This window comes from Fusarium sambucinum, chromosome IV, assembly GCF_050947815.1.
Source record: "Fusarium sambucinum isolate potato_lamoka chromosome IV, whole genome shotgun sequence".
NCBI lineage: Eukaryota > Fungi > Ascomycota > Sordariomycetes > Hypocreales > Nectriaceae > Fusarium > Fusarium sambucinum.
In genome coordinates this window covers 6,459,765-6,477,412 of record NC_139291.1, presented here as the reverse complement: position 1 = coordinate 6,477,412, position 17,648 = coordinate 6,459,765, and the positions used below count along the sequence as shown (strand labels likewise).

At 48.7% G+C, this 17,648-nt stretch overlaps 6 protein-coding genes across 6 annotated transcripts; 4 read left to right on the top strand and 2 right to left on the bottom strand.

The window, feature by feature from the left end:
- Positions 1–717: 717 nt before the first annotated feature.
- Positions 718–1,851, top strand: FSST1_002122 (cytochrome b5 reductase family protein; the record flags this gene model as incomplete). The annotated part of the gene is made up of 4 exons (XM_083228080.1): positions 718–886; positions 955–1,036; positions 1,106–1,649; positions 1,702–1,851. The coding sequence occupies 4 exons, from the start codon at positions 718–720 to the stop codon at positions 1,849–1,851; spliced, it is 945 nt and encodes a 314-aa protein (XP_083092304.1).
- A 448-nt stretch (positions 1,852–2,299) lies between these two features.
- On the bottom strand, positions 2,300–6,005 carry FSST1_002121 (uncharacterized protein; the record flags this gene model as incomplete). The annotated part of the gene is made up of 2 exons (XM_083228079.1): positions 2,300–3,355; positions 3,405–6,005. 2 exons carry the CDS (start codon positions 6,003–6,005, stop codon positions 2,300–2,302), a joined length of 3,657 nt encoding a protein of 1,218 aa, XP_083092303.1.
- A 1,625-nt stretch (positions 6,006–7,630) lies between these two features.
- FSST1_002120 (uncharacterized protein) lies at positions 7,631–8,521 on the top strand (the record flags this gene model as incomplete). Its single annotated transcript, XM_083228078.1, has 1 exon — positions 7,631–8,521. The coding sequence occupies one exon, from the start codon at positions 7,631–7,633 to the stop codon at positions 8,519–8,521; it is 891 nt and encodes a 296-aa protein (XP_083092302.1).
- A 1,209-nt stretch (positions 8,522–9,730) lies between these two features.
- FSST1_002119 (sorting nexin family protein) lies at positions 9,731–11,835 on the top strand (the record flags this gene model as incomplete). Its single annotated transcript, XM_083228077.1, has 5 exons — positions 9,731–9,830; positions 9,919–10,175; positions 10,230–10,496; positions 10,553–11,686; positions 11,740–11,835. The coding sequence occupies 5 exons, from the start codon at positions 9,731–9,733 to the stop codon at positions 11,833–11,835; spliced, it is 1,854 nt and encodes a 617-aa protein (XP_083092301.1).
- Positions 11,836–12,870: 1,035 nt separating this feature from the next.
- Positions 12,871–14,087, top strand: FSST1_002118 (mRNA guanylyltransferase; the record flags this gene model as incomplete). The annotated part of the gene is made up of 2 exons (XM_083228076.1): positions 12,871–13,052; positions 13,103–14,087. 2 exons carry the CDS (start codon positions 12,871–12,873, stop codon positions 14,085–14,087), a joined length of 1,167 nt encoding a protein of 388 aa, XP_083092300.1.
- Positions 14,088–14,840: 753 nt separating this feature from the next.
- On the bottom strand, positions 14,841–16,454 carry FSST1_002117 (uncharacterized protein; the record flags this gene model as incomplete). Its single annotated transcript, XM_083228074.1, has 4 exons — positions 14,841–15,885; positions 15,946–16,066; positions 16,128–16,313; positions 16,379–16,454. The coding sequence occupies 4 exons, from the start codon at positions 16,452–16,454 to the stop codon at positions 14,841–14,843; spliced, it is 1,428 nt and encodes a 475-aa protein (XP_083092299.1).
- Between the last annotated feature and the right edge of the window lie 1,194 nt (positions 16,455–17,648).

Here is a 17,648-nt window from a genome sequence, read left to right as displayed (position 1 = left end):
TGCAATCCAATGATAGATATTGGATGGACCAATAATGATTCATATAGGGCATATCGAGGGCTCGGATTCAGGACCGAAGTATATAAGGCTTCCCATGCCGTATCTCGATTCCAATTGTCTGTTCCAACTTATTATTGTTCCTCTGTTCCTTCAACCACGGTCAACAGTAACTTCAAACCGAGAAAACTACCCCACCACAAGTCAAACTCGAAGCCGTAGTCTGGGGTAGCAACCAATCACGTCTTACAATTCTCATATGATCAATCGATGAACTGGAACTCGAATAAGGCCCTCCGGCATCTTCAACCGCCACGTGACCGCTTGTAGAGACACATCGTCCAGGTCGTTTCCTTCATGCCTATCCGTAGGTAGGTAGGTACCTAGTATCTATCGCACTGGCGTATCTTCTCTTAGTGGGCCTGCGACTTCGGCCTTCGGACTTCGGTTTCCATTTTTAATACCTTACCAAGAGCTCCCCCTCCTCTTCTTTCCTTTAAACCGTCCAAAGAACTCAACAGCTTTCTTTCCACCCCCGCAGAAACCCACCTCGTGTCTGGTCTGGGTATAACACAGAACAGCACAGCACATTTTTTTGTCTGTGTGACCTCTGAGGCTCAATTGAATTGCTCTTACCAAGAGCAAGAGCAAGAGCTTCACCTCCTCAGAGAATAGAGAGCATCGCGTGTTTCCAAGGCGGGGAACTCAAAAAGCTCCACCATGTCCTCTCCTGCCGACAACGACTCGCTTCTCGCGAAGCACTACATCGACTATGTCTACGCGCCTGGTCTGCTCCTGATTGTTGGCACTTTGATTGTCAAGAAGGAATGGACTCCTTACGCTGCCCTTATCGCTATCGCGTTCGGCATCTACAACTTCATGGCCTTCCGTAAGTTCTGTCCCGTTTCTTGCTCCCATCGCAATTATCACAGGTTAACTAACCTAATTGAATTGCAGAGGTTAAGAAGACTCTCAAGCCTGATGTTTTCCAGGACTTCGAGCTCGAGGAGAAGACCATTGTGTCGCACAACGTCGCCATGTAAGCCGCAGATGCAATCCAAACACCTGCACTCGCACGATTTTGCTCGTCATACTAATTGCGCGATAGTTACCGCTTCAAGCTTCCCAGCCCCAAGCACATTCTCGGTCTTCCTATCGGTCAGCACATCTCCATTGGTGCTCCTTGCCCCCAGCCCGATGGCTCTGTCAAGGAGATTGTTCGATCGTACACCCCCATCTCTGGTGACCACCAGCCCGGCCACGTCGACCTCCTGATCAAGTCTTACCCTCAGGGCAACATCTCCAAGCACATGGCTTCTCTCGTCGTTGGTCAGACCATCAAGGTCCGTGGCCCCAAGGGCGCCTTCGTTTACACACCCAACATGGTCCGACACTTTGGTATGATTGCTGGTGGTACTGGAATCACTCCTATGCTCCAAGTCATCCGTGCTATCGTTCGTGGCCGAGCCGCCGGTGACAAGACCGAGGTCGACCTGATCTTCGCCAACGTTAGCCCCCAGGACATTCTTCTCAAGGAGGATCTCGACACTCTCGCTGCCCAGGATGCTGGTATCCGCGTGCACTACGTCCTCGACAAGCCTCCGGAGGGCTGGACTGGTGGCGTTGGCTACGTTACTGCCGACATGATCGACGTGAGTACTCATATTCGAATTCTAACAGTCCAATTCGCTAACCATAATTTAGAAATACCTGCCCAAGCCCGCCGACGATGTCAAGATCCTTCTCTGCGGTCCTCCTCCTATGATCAGCGGTCTCAAGAAGGCCACTGAGAGCCTTGGCTTCAAGAAGGCCCGCCCTGTCAGCAAGCTTGTTGACCAGGTCTTTGCCTTCTAAGCATATCGAATCGGATATGATGGAAAGCATATGCCAGATTCCTATTTGCGTTGTAGGGGGCATGCGTAATGGATGGTCCATGAAAGTGTAAAACTTAGCTATATATAGAAAACGAATCTGGAAGAGATGGAAAGCTACATAACATTTTACTGAAAAACACTTTAGACTGTCGGGGAAAATCATGTCGTGATGATGCTCAAGATTGTATGATACATGAAGACATGCCGGTTCACGTTAGTCATGTACCAGAGCATATTAAACTATTAATCTCAACTGAATTGTTTTGTCTGTATGCAAAATTACAAAGATAAAGACGCTTCCCATTCTCCCCAATGTCTCGGTGCAAACCCATCTAACTTAATGATACAACTAGTCCCAACGTAAGAGCAGGCTTTTTTCCAGCATGCATTAGCAAAAACACATTCTCAAATCCCAACTGTATCTCTGTTTACTCTTCCTCGTCAGCCGCGTCTGCCATGCTGGTATCCGCTGCAGGGCGAGGCTCATCGTCATCGTCGTTAGATGTGGTCTTGGCTTGAGTGGGCGCCTCCTCCTCGTCATTATCCTCCTCGTCACTATCGACGACGCGTCCACGACGAGCTCGCTTGTTCTGTTGGCGTGGAGCGATCTCCTCCTCATCGTCGTCGCCCCCTTGCTCAGCTCCGCCATCGACATCCATTTTGTCATCCTCGACGGCCTTTTCATCGGCCTCTGAGAGAGGAGTCTCTTCTCTATCGATGTTTCTCTCAGCACGCTCGAGTTCGTCATCGTCGTCGTTATTTTCCTCATCGCTATCGACGACAATCTCAGCTGATTTGAACTTAGCGGACTCCTTCTTTGTGAGACGACGGCGCTTTTTGGTCCGCTCCTCCTCTTCTTCAGACTCGTCGTCCTGGCGCTCGCTCTTCTTCTTTTTCTTTCCTCCGGACCGTTTCGGTTTGGGCTCTCCTGAAGCCCGTGGAGCAGTCTTGCGCTTTCGCTTCACCTTGTCCCCAGTCTCACTGTCGGTCGTCATCTCGGCTTCGATGCGGGCTTGCTCTTCCTCGACTCGCTGAGCAGCCAAGGCTCGATCCTTCTTGGCAATCTCTTCACGTTCTTTCTTGATCTTGTCTTGCCGCTCTCGTTCTTGTTCCAAGATCTTTTGGCGCTCATCCTCACGACGTCGAACCTCTGCCTCTCTTAGCTCCTTGGCTGCCTGTATCTTCTCCTTGTTCTTCTCCTCCCACTCTTTCTGCTTGCCAATGGCACGCTGAAGCTGGTTACGTAAGGTGTTACGTGCCATGTTAGCACGCTGCTCTACGTCATTCTTGGGATAAGGAGTTTGAGGGTGAGCCGCAATCTCATCCAACGATGTGATAGCAGACTCGAGGCCCTCGGCAGCCATCTCAAGTTGTTCTGTTGATCGCTTGTTCTCTGGCAATCCTTGAACTAACGTAACAAGCTGAATCTGAACAAAAGCAACGTTAAACTTGTAGTGCACCTGCTCGGGAGCAACCTCAAGAGCCTAGTAGTCTGTATTAGCATTATTCCATGGTGAAAGCAAGAGAGCATACCTTCTGAGCACACTCGAGTGCCTTGTTATATGCGTCGACGTCACGCTCGGCTCGGCCACGGTTCAACCATGTTCTACCCAAGCAAGCAAGAATTGTCGGGTCATCTTTCTTGCCGTCTTTGGAGAGAGCAATTTCGTAGTGCTCAATAGCCTTCGAATATTGCCGGAGCTCGGCGTAGATATGTCCCAGGTTGACATAGAGGTGTGAGTCTCTCACAGTCTCTCGAACCTTGTTGAAGATGCTCAACGCCGACTTGTGGTCCTTTTTGTCTTCTACAAGAGCAATGGCAATACCTTGGGCTGCATAGGCGTTCTTTGGGTCCAGTGAAAGGGCCTTTTCAAAGAACTCTACAGCCTTGCCATATATGGCGCTTCGCTTTTGCTTATCGGAATCTGATTCGCGACGCATTTCTCGCGCTTGCATAAGATACAAGTTACCCATACCGACCAAAGCATGCCTGTCGTGCTTATCGTAGTTTTGTAATGTATGTTTGTAGTGGCGGAACTCAGCGTCCTCGTTAAGGTTGGCAGGGCGTTTTCTCGAGTGAACCTTGCCCAGGTACCAGCCGTACAGGGCGCGGACCTCAAGGTCGGTGTTGTTCTCCTGGTACAACTTGGCAACGGCATCAGGTCCCTCCTTGTTTGGATTCTTCCTGAGCTTTATGTAGGCAAGTCTGGCACGAGCATCTGTGTAATCATCATGTCGAGCTAAGAGTCCCTCGTACACCTCAATAGCCTTGTCTGTCAACCCTCTCGACTCGTAGCTTCGTGCCAAGTTGAAGCTGATTGTCGATACCAAGGCATCCGTATCCATATCAGGGTCCTTCTCGCCAATCTTTATGCAAGCGCTTAGTGCAGCCTCAAACATGTCACTGGCAAGCTCATGCTTTTCAGCTTGTGAGTGGAAGCAACCTATGTTGTTTAGCAACTGGGGTGGCAAAGACTTTCGGAGTGCAGTCTTGATCTCAGCCGCGTCAGTGACATCCTCTGGTCGTTCTGAGTCAGGGATCTGGTCCAGCTCCAATTGTTCTACTTGCTGTAGGCATTGCAGAGCCTTGTCAGGCTGATCTGTCTCATAGAGACGAGCTAGGTTGAGGAGCACAGACGCATCTGCGGATAGTGCTCTCTTGGAGTCTTTCCAGGCATTTCGAACGCCTTCGAGTAGTGTGATGGCTTTCTTGAGCTCAGCCGACTTGTCCTCTTTACTATCGCTGGCCTGATTGGCAAAGACTTCCTCGGCATACAGTGTACCGAGGAGAATCATGGCCTCGTGGGTCTTGGATTGCTGAATCATCTTCTCGAGGCGAAGTTTAGCTTCTCCAAGGTCATTCTTCATGACGGACAACTGAGCAACACCAAACTTAGCAGGAAGGTAACCGGTCTCGGTTCCACCTCGAGCTTCATCGGCACGTCGGTAGTAATCAGCTGCCCGCTCGATATCTCCAGTGTAATGCTCCTTTCTTGCAAGCAGATACCAGCCATCACTGGCAATAGCATTGACGTCCGTGTACTGGATAGCCTTGTGCGCTAGCTTGTCGGCATTGTCCCATGCCTTTCTAGACAGAAAGTACCCAGAAAAGGTAGAGCAGGTAAGTGGAACATCTTTGTCTAATTTGAAGGATTTCTGTGCGTACTCCGTCATTGCTTTCTTGTAAAGCTTGAGGAATTCGTCGCTGTTTACTGGCACATGGCCGCTGGCGTCCAAATAGTAAAGTCCGAGTAGAATGTTGGCAACCTTGGAGTTGGGGTTGATCTCAAGACACCTTTCCCAGGCCATCTTAGCATCGTCTTTGAAACCGAGCTGCCAGAAACAACAACCAATACCGATTCGAGGGTCTGGGTCAACCAAGTCCGGCATCTTCTGAAGGACGTCTTGGTATATCGCCAGCGACTCAGGATATTTGTGCATCGAGAACAGAGCCCGAGCTTTGCCCATGAGCGCCAACATGTTTTTGCCTTGAGACACACGCAGAGCATCATCGAATGACTTGACAGCCGTCTTCAGAAGCTCGTGCTTCTCAGATCCAATACCTCCCGCGGTCTTGGATGGTGCTTGTAGGGAAGCTCGCAGAAGCAGCAGGACACCACGAGCGAGGAAAATGGGCGGGAATGATGGGTTCAATCGGGCAGCGTCGTTGAGAGAAGATGTCGCGAGTTGAAGATAATATTCTTTGGTCTTGGCATCGGAGGCAGATATGCCCTCAGGGGCAACACGAGGTGCCTCTCTACTCTTCCACAAATACATCCAGCATAAACAACAGACCATGCTGACTCTATCGCGCGGGTTGGCACTGTTTTTCTGGATCTCGTTGCCGCCTCGCTGGAGCATCTCGATGGCATGGTCAACCTTGTGTTGTTTAGCATAGGCTAAGGCGACGGTCATCCAGTAGGTCTTTGCGGCGTTTTCGTTTTCTAAGAGTGTACAAAGATCGGCGGGTTCGTCGACGAGGTCCTCGAGGTTGATTTCGACAGCTTCATCGGCCTCGCCGCTGGGAATAGGAATGTCGATGGCGGAGGGGATGTCGCTAAATCGAGTGCTGACGGGAACCGACTGGGTATCGCCATTGACACCATTAGCGGTGCCATTTTGTGAAGAAGGCATGACTGCGAGGATGTATGCGTGTGTGCGCGTGCGGAAAAGATGTGGTGTTCGTTCGGAAGCGAAAAGTTGGGTCGAGGAACGCGTCGCTCGTAGCTAGCAATGCGCCTCGATTAAAAGGAGGATCAGCTCATCGAGTGGTTCAAAGACCAAGCAGCATAATCAATCGCAAAATCTAAGCTTGCTCGGGCGTTATCCAGGGGTGCGTTGGCAAAAAGGATGAGGGTGGTAATGATGGCGCAGCGCAGATAGTTTTGGCGTGTTAGTTTTGTTGTATCACAGGATGAATGAGAATCTGAGAAGCTGCTACTCGAGGTTCGGAGCAGTAGGTACGTACCTCTTTAGTTGGTGGGGCGTTGACTACTCCCCTGATTGGCCAATGACTTACAAGATCGAAACATCCAACGACAGTCGACATATAAACCAGATTGAGTAGTCTAGCATTTTCTTAACCATGTCAGTTATTGATGGACTATTTAACGATACCTTATTCTAGTTCGGCATTGGTTTTTCGTGATGTATGGTATGAGTGTTGTTGTCGAATTCGTGAGTGTTCACGTTGACCTCGATAGTTTTGCTGTTAAATCGAACAAGACACCAGAACAGTTCATAGATAAAGAAACCCGAACAAATATCATTAAAAAGAACACTTCTGTCTTTTGAATCAGGCGTTTCATCTCTTGGACCGTGTCTCAACTATCAAGATTATTCTTGGAACTATGCGGGCTTGACTTATCACCTGGTACAGATACCTCCATTCTCATTTAAGCAACACGCAACACGGCAGTATTCCTATATGACATTCACCAGGAACACGGGCCTCTGGAGTGAATTGAATTACCTTCAGTCATGCAGGTCGTCACTAGCGCGTTCTATATGCGAGACCTCACGTATAAAATCGTCCTACTTCGCTTTACTTGTTTCGCGATTTAGAGCATGAGATTCGCGGTTGACGGAAGGGAGCAGTATAAAATCGTTTATAATATCTAACCCTACATGCATCTAGTGACTTCGTACTACTAGCAACTTAGGCCTTTATATATGTATCCCGATGCAGTGCCTAACTTGTAAACAGAACTGAGTATCGCGTTCCGCTGCGGCGAAAGGGCCGGTGGCATGCACCTGTCAGGCGTTTGCTCGTTTTACATTCTCTGCCTATCGCCTATGCTCTTTCTGTTTTAACCACGAAATAAACTCCTTTTATTTTCTCCTCTTGGCCTCTGACTTTCTTCTCTACAACGCCAGCTGGATCATACTCAACATCCGAACCTTCCATAACACTTTGCTGTTGGCAGCCCCTTGCTTTTCTAGTCTTCTTATTCTTGATACCAAGAGAACCCATATTCTAACCACTCCGGGCGTCACTTTTTGGTATCCGACTTCCTTCGCTCCATCAGCATAAAATACTCGAGAAGACATTATAAAAAGACTTCGCCGATTAAGAGCAGCCTTTTTCATCCTCGTCCTCTTACTATTGATACTAGTCGAGTTATCATCGCGGACTTTCACTCGAGTCTTGAACAGTCACTTCTACACTCCCTTATCCCTTGTTCTCGATACTACGCGGAGTATTGTTCTTAACTCTTCAATTATTTGGCACGAAGTCGCGGTTCCTTGCAACGTTGACGATGGCTCCCACTTCAGCGAACGTCGACCTTTGGTCGACCGCCTATATCATTCATGCTCGAGGCAAGAAATGCTTCGAGTGGGACTGCCTTACCCCCTCTGAGCAGGGGGGTATCATCACGACCGCTGTCGTTACGTCCATAATACTTTTACTTGTCTGGATGTATTATCTAGGACGAATCATTGTTGCTCACCAGGAGATTGAGATCAGACAGCAACGCCGACGCCGACGTCGGCGACAGCAGCAAAGAACAAATCTGGCACGATTTTATGATGTCGCTCTTGTTCAACTACCTGTGGTCCCTCAATATCCGAGCGAGAACGTAGTTTATGCATTCTCGCCCTTCGTATATAATCCTCATGGTCAAATTAACAACTTGCAGAATCAGACTGCCCGAATTCTGATTCCTCAGCAACCTGTTCCGGCTGTTACACCTCTGCACGCGGCTACCTATGCTGGCTATCCAGTAGCCGATATTCAGGACCAACGTAGCAACTACCAGGCCAACCAACGACCTATTTCAGTTTCGACATCAGCTCCTTCAGACAACATTGGAGGACTTGAAACTGACTGGTGGGGACGACTGCGTCGAGTTTTCGGGCTGCCTTTGGGCAGAGCTTCGACCATTGCCACAGATTCGGTTCCCACTACACCCATCCTTTCACCATCTGGGCAGAACGGTTCCCGACGAGAACCAAGACTCGTTCGACTGGGGTCTGAACGCACCAGATTAAGCCAGTCTACTCATTTTGACTCTGATCACACTCTTAACGCTGGTAACTCACATGCAAATCCTCAATCTCAAGACAACGTGAGACGTGAGATTACAACAATCCAGTCGCCTCCTTCCGCTATTGCTACCGTTCATAGCGATGATTTCGATATTGTTTGATTCAAGGCACCCAAATGTCGCAAACACCTTTACACCTTATGAGTCTTTATGAACAAGATCAAGTCAGTAGCAAACTCGGCCATTATTCTTCCTAGAGGTTCGTCAATGCTGATGATCGATTGTCAACAGCAATCTGAATTGATTGACGAGAGACAACGCGACGTCTTCCTTGCCTCATTCTATTCGTCAGAGATGTTTATTTTGATTTCTCGTTTCCTGTTTGTCAGAGATACAGATTTCAGAAAGCTTTCTACGACTTTGCTTGGCGGAAAGGTTATTGCCAAAGAATATCAACTTTGAGAAGAGTAAACGAGAAGCAAGCGAGACGAATTTGGGTTTTCAGTGCAGTTGCTTATTTTGCAAGGGCCATGAATTGTAGGGCATATATTTCACGCTTGTTCAGGGTATCGTTTTTGAGAGAAGGACCATTTGAGTATTGGCTCATGTTCATGTAAAAGGTCAATGGTATTGACTCTGGTTGATATTATTGGATGACGATAAACAAGGCTTGGAAATGGGTTTGTACTAGATGTGCAGATTTCCTAGTGTACCTAAGTTTAGGAGAGAAATAAACAACTTTTGTACAGCAATACTCTATCAGACAGAGTTCGTATGATGTGCAACTATGCAATACATATATGTATATATCATTCAAGTCGAATTAAACCCATCAAATAACCAGCGCTAATCCTGGTACTACGTAGAGTTCCAATCTTGGAATTGGTTCCACAACAGGTTAAAGTACATTCGAACCTTTGGTGGCTGCCCTGGCTCACAAGGCCCTTGTTGCTTTGCTTGAGTGCCTAAACTCTACTTGGACTCAACTCAGCCCAGCCCCAGTCAACGTCATCCTATCCTGTCCCTCCCATTCTACCTACTAAACTACTAACTTTCCTACTTTACCTTACTTCACTTGTTTGCCGACACCGCCGACCTGACCACGACCTACTTTTCCCTTTGGCAAACTGCTTGAACAAGACACCGACGAACGCGACTTGACTGGATGCCATTCGCATCAGTTCCTTTATCCTCGTATCACTCCATTAGACCCATGCTTGCCCCTCCCCCGCTAGCAACGACCTGCATTTGAAGCTCTCGTCCGCCAACAGCCCGGAGCTCTTCCCAGGTTCCAGCTTAACCGCGCGAAATAGACTCTGCAAAGAACTCGGTCTGCAGCGACCATCGCGATTCTCTCTGATATCCTTCAAAATGTGGAACGACGAGGATAATAACCCGTACGGGACCAGCTTCGACAGACGGGATTCGCAATCATCGTCCATCAACCCGACGTCTCCGTCCACTCGGGAATGTAGGTCTACCAAATTACCACCATACCTTGCATTTAATTATTATCCACGGCACGGATCGGGCCTTCGATGCTGATAATTTATCTACAGATCAGCGCTTCGAGCCCCCTCAAACACCAACCTCCGACAGCGACAACGAGCACAACCATGGCGTAATTCATGACGACAGCGACGATGATGATGGAAATTTGACGCAAGACTCTGGCCCAAAGCGCAAGCCTGGCGGCTACGATAGTCGAATCGAACAAATTCTCTACGAAAACCCCAAACTGTCCATTCTCATCACAGATGCTGGTAAGAGTATAGAGAGTGGCGGCAGGTACATTGTATACACTATCAAAACTGGCGTATGTTTCTTTTGATCTGATCTTCCTGAGAACCTCACTAATTATACCCAACAGGACCTTGAGGTGCGCCGCCGATACTCCGAGTTCGCTTCGCTACGCGATGCCCTTACTCGCCTTCACCCTACCCTCATTGTCCCTCCCATCCCTGAGAAGCACACCATGGCTGATTATGCTGCCAACCCAACCAATGCGAAGCAAGATCAACAGATCATTGATTTGCGCAAGCGCATGTTGGCCGTGTTTCTGAACCGTTGTCGCCGGATGGAAGAGATTCGAACAGATGGAGTCTGGTGGCGATTCCTTGACCCGAATGCCAGCTGGGTAGGTTCTTCATCTCAATGCGCAGCTATCGCCATGTGTCGCTAATAGTAGATTAGAGCGAGGTCCTCCACTCTCATCCCGTGGCCTCAATCCCCAAATCGATCTTGAAGGCGCCTCCACTGAACCCTGCAAACCCAACTCCTGCGCATAATTACTTACCCATCCCGGCTGCGTCGGCAAAGTTGAAGACAATGGCCGGTACCAACCACGACAACAGCTCAGGTCATATCCAAGCAGGACCCCATGCCTTTGGTCGATTTCCACCTGAAGGGCATAATCTCGGCGAACAGGAGCTCGACCCTTACTTCATATCTTACGAATCCTCCATTAAGGACCTTGAGCAACTTTTGACCGGACCCATGGAAAAGGTGAATCGACGAACCCTCAGCCATCTTTCATCATTGGCAGCCGATCTTTGCGAGCTGGGCTCTGTTTATAATGCCTTTGCGGTTTCGGAGCAGGCACCATCACTCGGGCCTGCCATTGAGCGCATAGGCCAGGCGGCTGATCTGTCATATATTGCGACGGAGGAACTATCCGGATCCCTGGGTGCAAGCTTTGCTGAACCGATGCGTGAGCATGCGCAGTTTGCAGGTGTTGTCAGGAGCGTGCTTAAGTACCGCGTGCTTAAGCGTGTACAGCAAGATCTCACTACTGAAGAACTAAGCAAGAAGCGAGCACTTCTCGATCAGTTGGAGCAAAGCGAAGCTGAAGCTCGAAGGATTGAGAACTATCTATCCAGCAGCCAACAAATTTCACCGCCGCCAAAGCGATCGACGAGCCTTAGGGAGCCGCCCTCTCACCAGCGACGGGATGGTAGCCAGGAGGATACCGAATCCATCGATTCCGATTTCCCAGGGACACATGGTGATTTCTCGGCTCATACCCCTTCAGCCAGCCAAGGATTGCCCGAAAGAAGTACCAGTGTGCCCTCTCATAAGAAGATGCCCAGTGGAAACTCGATAACGAACAAGATCTTTGGACCCATTCGCCATGCCGTGCAGGGAGTTGTCGACGTTGATCCAGAGAGAACTCGACGTGATTTGATCGGAAAGACAAGAGAGAGTATCGGCCAACTGGAGCAAGCCCAGGTGGTCTCGGAAAAGGATGTCAAAGAGGCTAGCGCTAGTGTGCTGAAGGACATGAAACGTTTCCAAAAGGATAAGGAGGATGATTTGCGACGGTACATGGTGAGTTGCCGCATGTAACACCGATTGAACATTTGAATGCTAACACTCAACAGCTTGCGTATGCGCAAAGTCAAATTGAATGGGCAAAAAAGAGCAAGCAGCAATGGGAAGAAGCTCGAGCAGAGGTAGAGAAGATTGATGAGTCCTAAAGCATGCTTCTGTTTTTTTTTCTTTTTCGGTCAATGATTCTTGGTTTGGAGCTTGAAACAGTAGAGGATAAGATCAGTGTGGGGAGCAATGTTCCCATTATAATTCATACAGTTGACTACATGTCATATCCTTACGACCGCTGGGTCCGTTTGAGCAAAAGACCTCTCTTGTCTTGATTGTGATAAACCGAATTCTTGGAATTGCACCTCGTTTTTTTCATTTGCTCACTTCGGTCATTTTTTCATAACTCATATAGACTAGGTTGGGAATGATGCTCGCCGAGACTTGATATACAAGTGGTTAAGGATAGAGTAGCGTTCATCAAAGTCACAACCTAGAAGGCAGGGTTTAAAAAAGTTCAATGTCATTATTGATGATTTAACGTCAGGTTCCCATTCTGTAATCCAATTGAAACTTATCTTCGTTCGTCAAGGAAAGATGAATTGTCATTAAAATACCAGAAAAGTTGGCCGCCATAGCATAAGAGACGAAATTAGTAGGACTATTTATGCTACTTAGACTATACTTCTTAGGCCTTTTATTTTTGTAGCGTAGAGCTTGAGCCGCCCATTACTCTAGATCGTACAGGCTTTAGTTGATGGACCTATATGAAGAAGAACGCATTTCTTCAAGAGTCAAGCTTGATAATCTCCAGCGTCTCACCTCATGCTGAATTTTTACACTCGCAATTGCAACTTCGCTCGGTATTCCAGCTGACTTGATGTGGTCCAATCAGGCAAAACGCAACAGATCAGCATATAACGTACACACAACAACTTATGACTCTTACCAAGATGCCCAGATACGTTATGACTCATTGATATATTACATATGATATGGGCTAGCATACCTATGAAAGTAAAGATCATGAATGTTACTGATGAGGAAACCCCAGCGTTTTCTCAGCTCAAAGCACAGGTGAAGTACCTATGTGACGTTGCCTTATCGATAACGCTACTTATAATACGGACGCTTCCTTGTCGCGACAACACCTTTCACCCACCTTATGCATACTGGTCCCAGCACTCTTCGCCATGGCGCAACAGGATGGGCCCATCACCTCAATCGCGGAGCCCGGTGTCAAGGCTCAAGGCCAGCTTTTACACGAGATGCGAAGGGAGGTCGCAACCCTTCTGAATAGGTCACATACAGGGTTTCCTGGCGCTCAGCCCGTGAGCTTCGCCCGACAGCATCTCGACGAGCTCGCACAGCACGAGTAAGAACAGCCACTGACATTAGACGATCTGGACTAACATTGAATTGCAGCTACTATGTCGTTGAGAAGTCCGACGGTATCAGATACCTTCTTTATTCGACAACCGATGAGAACAGCAACGAGGCGCACTACCTAATCGATCGCAAGAACGACTTTTGGTTCATCACAAACAGGAGCCTTCACTTCCCCCTCGAGACCTCCCCGGAGGCTTTCCACACAAACACGCTGATTGATGGCGAACTGGTTTGGGACACCGGCTCGGACGGGAAGCGCGTCCCCATGTTCCTTGTATTCGATTGTCTGGTGCTAGACAATATTGTGCTTATGGAGCGAACACTTGACAAGCGACTCGCGTACTTCGATCAGCGATTTTACCGCCCTTACAAGAAGCTGTACCAGGAGTACCCCCAGGAACTGGAATTTCAGCCCTTCTACGTCGAGATGAAGAAGCCCCAGTTCGCCTACGCCATCGACATGATGTTTAGAGACATTCTACCCAAGCTGAAACACGGAAACGACGGGCTTATTTTCACCTGTCGCACCACGCCCTACAAACACGGCACCGACACTCACATCTTGAAGTGGAAGCCCCCAGAGGAGAACACCATTGACTGCCGTCTGCGCCTGTCCTTCCCGCAGGCTGAACCTACAGAGTCGGAGCGTCGGGAGGGCATCACGGAGCCATTCATCGACTATGACAGCATTCCAAAAGCAGAACTTTATGTGTTCAAAGGGGACAGCGGTCCCGATAAATACGAGTTCTTCAACAATGTACATATCAATGAGGAGGAGTGGGAGACCCTCAAATCTCTCAACGACCCATTAGACTGGCGCATCGTCGAATGCAATATTGACGAACAGGGAAGATGGCGTATTGTTCGTTTTCGTGACGACAAGAATGAGGCAAACCATACCAGCACCACTAAGAGTGTGCTTCAGAGCATTGAGGACAGAGTCTCGGAGAAGGACCTGTACAGAGCAGCAGGTGATATCAAGAACGCGTGGAAGGCTCGGGCCAGCAGGGGTTCCAAGTAGAACAGTTGGTCCACGGACATGGCGTCTAGAAGGATATTGGTTCTGTATCGATCTGGCGAGGCGTTGGAAAAGGCATCAGGAAGAGGATATTTATGTTTCATTACTGCCGTATCCAGCATTTAGAGGAGCTCAATCCATGACATGTTACTATCAAGGCCGCGCAACCGATTGTTTATTCCGATGGAGACATGGGCTTCGGCATGGCCGAATTCATAAACGGACTTCGAGCTCTGATTTCCTTGCACCAGATAAAAACAGCACTTGTTGCCGCCAGTGATAACAAAGAAGTCAGCATCCTTAGGGTATAAAAATAAGTAGTCCAAGGAGTATAGTCTAAGGAGCATAAAGTGGCCTACTAATTTATCTCTTATGCTCATGGCGCCCAATTTCTGATACCCTGATGCACGTCACCAAGACAAATCATGAAATACTCCAACAGAGACAAAGCAAGGCGCGCGTTAACGGAGTAAAGTAATCATGCTATGCTATTAAACTTTTATTATCTATACCTAGCACCCAACGTCACCTTATGTATTACCTAGGTATGCAGCACAGCGCAAGCCAAAAGCAAATTCACAAACCCCGTCGCTTTGCTTTCCAGTTCTCGTGCCAAATCTGTTGCCAGTTCCGACCGATGAAACTCCAAGACGTCAGAGTAATGGCTTCGTGTTCATGCCAGTGAATCTGGACCCTTCGTCCACTTCGCAGGGTTTTCCAAGGTTGTCGCGTTGCGCATTACCTCGCTGGCGGAAATTAAAGGAGAAACATGATAACAGCAACAAGCATGACAGTGCAGCTGAGGTTGGTGGTTCCGCTGGTGCCACCCCAACCTCGAGGCTCGGGCTTCTTGGTGCCGCCGGAGATAATGACTGGAGTGGGAGTGGGCATGTGAGGCACAACGGGGCTGTTGCCGGTGCTACCAGGCAACAAAGTGTCATTAGCGGTTGGGTAAGGAGGTTGAGAAGGGTAAGGGGACGGGGGGACGAAAACAGTCGTGGTAGAGGTAGAAGCATCACCCTCGGTTTCGTAGATCGTCGTGGTGAATGTGCTTTCAGGAGGAACACCAGCAATGGTTGTAGGCTTCGGATAAGGAAGTGTCAGAACGTATGTGGTGCACGACGTCACAGTGCTTTCCGGCGCAGGGGGGAAGATGTTTGAGACGGTTATGGTTGTGAAGACGCTATCGGTGGCCGAGGCGTCTGTCTCTGGCTTTGTGACAGTCTCTGGGTTACCAGTGACAATAGCATCTGGAAGACCACTGGTGACCGAGGTATCAACTTCTGTGGCAGTGACGGTCTCTGGATTGCCAGTGACAGTGACATCCGGAAGGTTGCTAGTGACCGAGGTGTCGGTTTCGGATTTTGTGACAGTCTCTGGATTTCCAGTGACAACAGCATCTGGAAGACCACTGGTAACCGAGGTATCGATGTTAGTCTCTGTAACGGTTTCCGGGTTGCCGGTGACGATGGCATCTGGAAGACCGCTAGTGACCGAAGTATCGGTTTCGGTCTCTGTAACGGTTTGGGGCTCCTCGGTGACAATGACAGGCGTTCCAGGGAGAGCAGCAGAGGTAACTGAAGGACTTTCGTCAGGGGCGACAGTGATGGTAACAGTCTCTGTCATGGTAACGGCCTGATCCTCACAGTACTCGGTAGTATCCTCGAAAGTGGTGGCTGAGACGGAAATAGAGACCTCGGCAGGGGCAGTAACGTGGGTAGTGCCAGTGACAGTCTCGAATACAGTCTCAATCTCAAGAGTATGTCTGACCTCATAGATGGTAGACAATGCAGTCTTGGTTCTATATAGATAGGTATCTAGTTAGCCGGATCTTCATAATGTTCAGGTGCTGGATGCATACGAGATAGGGTACGAGACACCAGCAGCATGACCACGACGGGCCTTGTGATGGGTACCAGCAGCCGGGATAGCGATTGCAGACTCGACAGGGTGGTCATCGGAAGGCTCATTACGAGAAAAACCTTTCCACAGTCAGTTTCTCATGAAATACCTAGGAAGGTAGGGAAGAAGACCGAGACCTACCAAAGTATCCACAAATAATGCCAATGATGACACCGGCGCAGAGGAGGAGCAAGGCATAGAAAAGGGGGCACTTTCGAGAGCGTGACTCCTTGGCCTCAGGCACACTGGGGGTGGCCTTGCCCTTCTCAACATCCATCATGGTCGCTGGAGCAGTTGGTGGAGACAAATTTTGGATAACCAGATGGACTATTGTAACAGTTAGTGAGAGGCTTGCGTTACGCAGATGATTATGAATGCAGTTCATTACGAACGTGCCGCCGTAACGACGACGAGGGGGAGGTGAAGAGCGGAAGGCGCCCGGCAGAAGTTCAAGCGGGAGAGGAACATACCGGTCGCGTGCATGGAATACACAAGCTGGCAAATAATAACGGTTGCTGATATGAAAAAAACCAAGAATGTTAGACGTTGTGATAACGAAGTTTGGTGGAGAAGTGAAGCAGAGAAGAGGCAGAGGTGAGAAGGAGGGGAATATAAGTACTAAGGTGATTCAAAGAAATAAACAAATCGGCAGGAGCAGAGCGGCCCGGCAATCAGAAAGAGCCTGTGATTCATTCAGCAGGCAGCGAGGGCCGCCTTAGTAGGTAGGGAAAGTCCACTTGTAACTCGGCTCCGTCAGCTGGCAAGCAGTGGCAGACCTGATACTGCCAGGTTTACCTAGGTTCCCTCGGTTCAAAGGCTTGCCCCCCGAGCATCAAACAATTTGTATACTCTTGCGAATAGAGAAGGTAAATTGAATCGGGGATAAATGTTGGTGTCTACTTACAGCGAAACTGATGATAGATACTTTTGTTTTATATCCTCCGTGTTATATCAAACGAGAGTCGGTCGAGTACGGAAGAGAGTAAGCAGAAAGAGCAATGCCAGTTTAAAGAGAGAGGATGCAAATCATACTAAGTAAGAAGGAGAGAATGGAATGGATTGTTCTTTCGCGGGGAGGACCACTCAACTTGTACTCGGAAGGTTGCCATCCAACCCTCAAACACCGCAGAAAAGTTGAGCTTTAGGATACAAAAATAAATAGCTTAACAAATGTAGTCTAGGTAGCATAAAGTGACCTACTAATTTCCATCTCTTATGCTTCTGCCGACTGACTTTTTTGGTATCCTGATGACGGGATACCCCTTTCTCAGGAGTGGGCAACTCGATCACTCCCCCTTCCTAGGCAGTGAGAAGCAAGAGGGTTAGCCTTTGAGCTTTAGGGTACAAAAATAAATAATCCAAGGGTATTTGGATATCAATGCTATAAACTGACTCACTAATTTCGTCTCGTATGTCTTCAGTGGCCAACTTTTCTGGTACCCAGGTGCCTTCCTTCCTACGGCATATCGAGAAAATGATACGACGCATGACAGACGACACGGTCAAGCTTGTGTTACGAAGATGTATCCTCCGTTACTCCAGGCCGAAACCGCTATGGAACTTCCTTGCGCGGAACCACAAAAGGGGGATTCTGTGACAATGTTGCCTCGCGGTGAAATGAAGCAAACATGATCGAGGTCGTACATCAACGGCTACGATGGG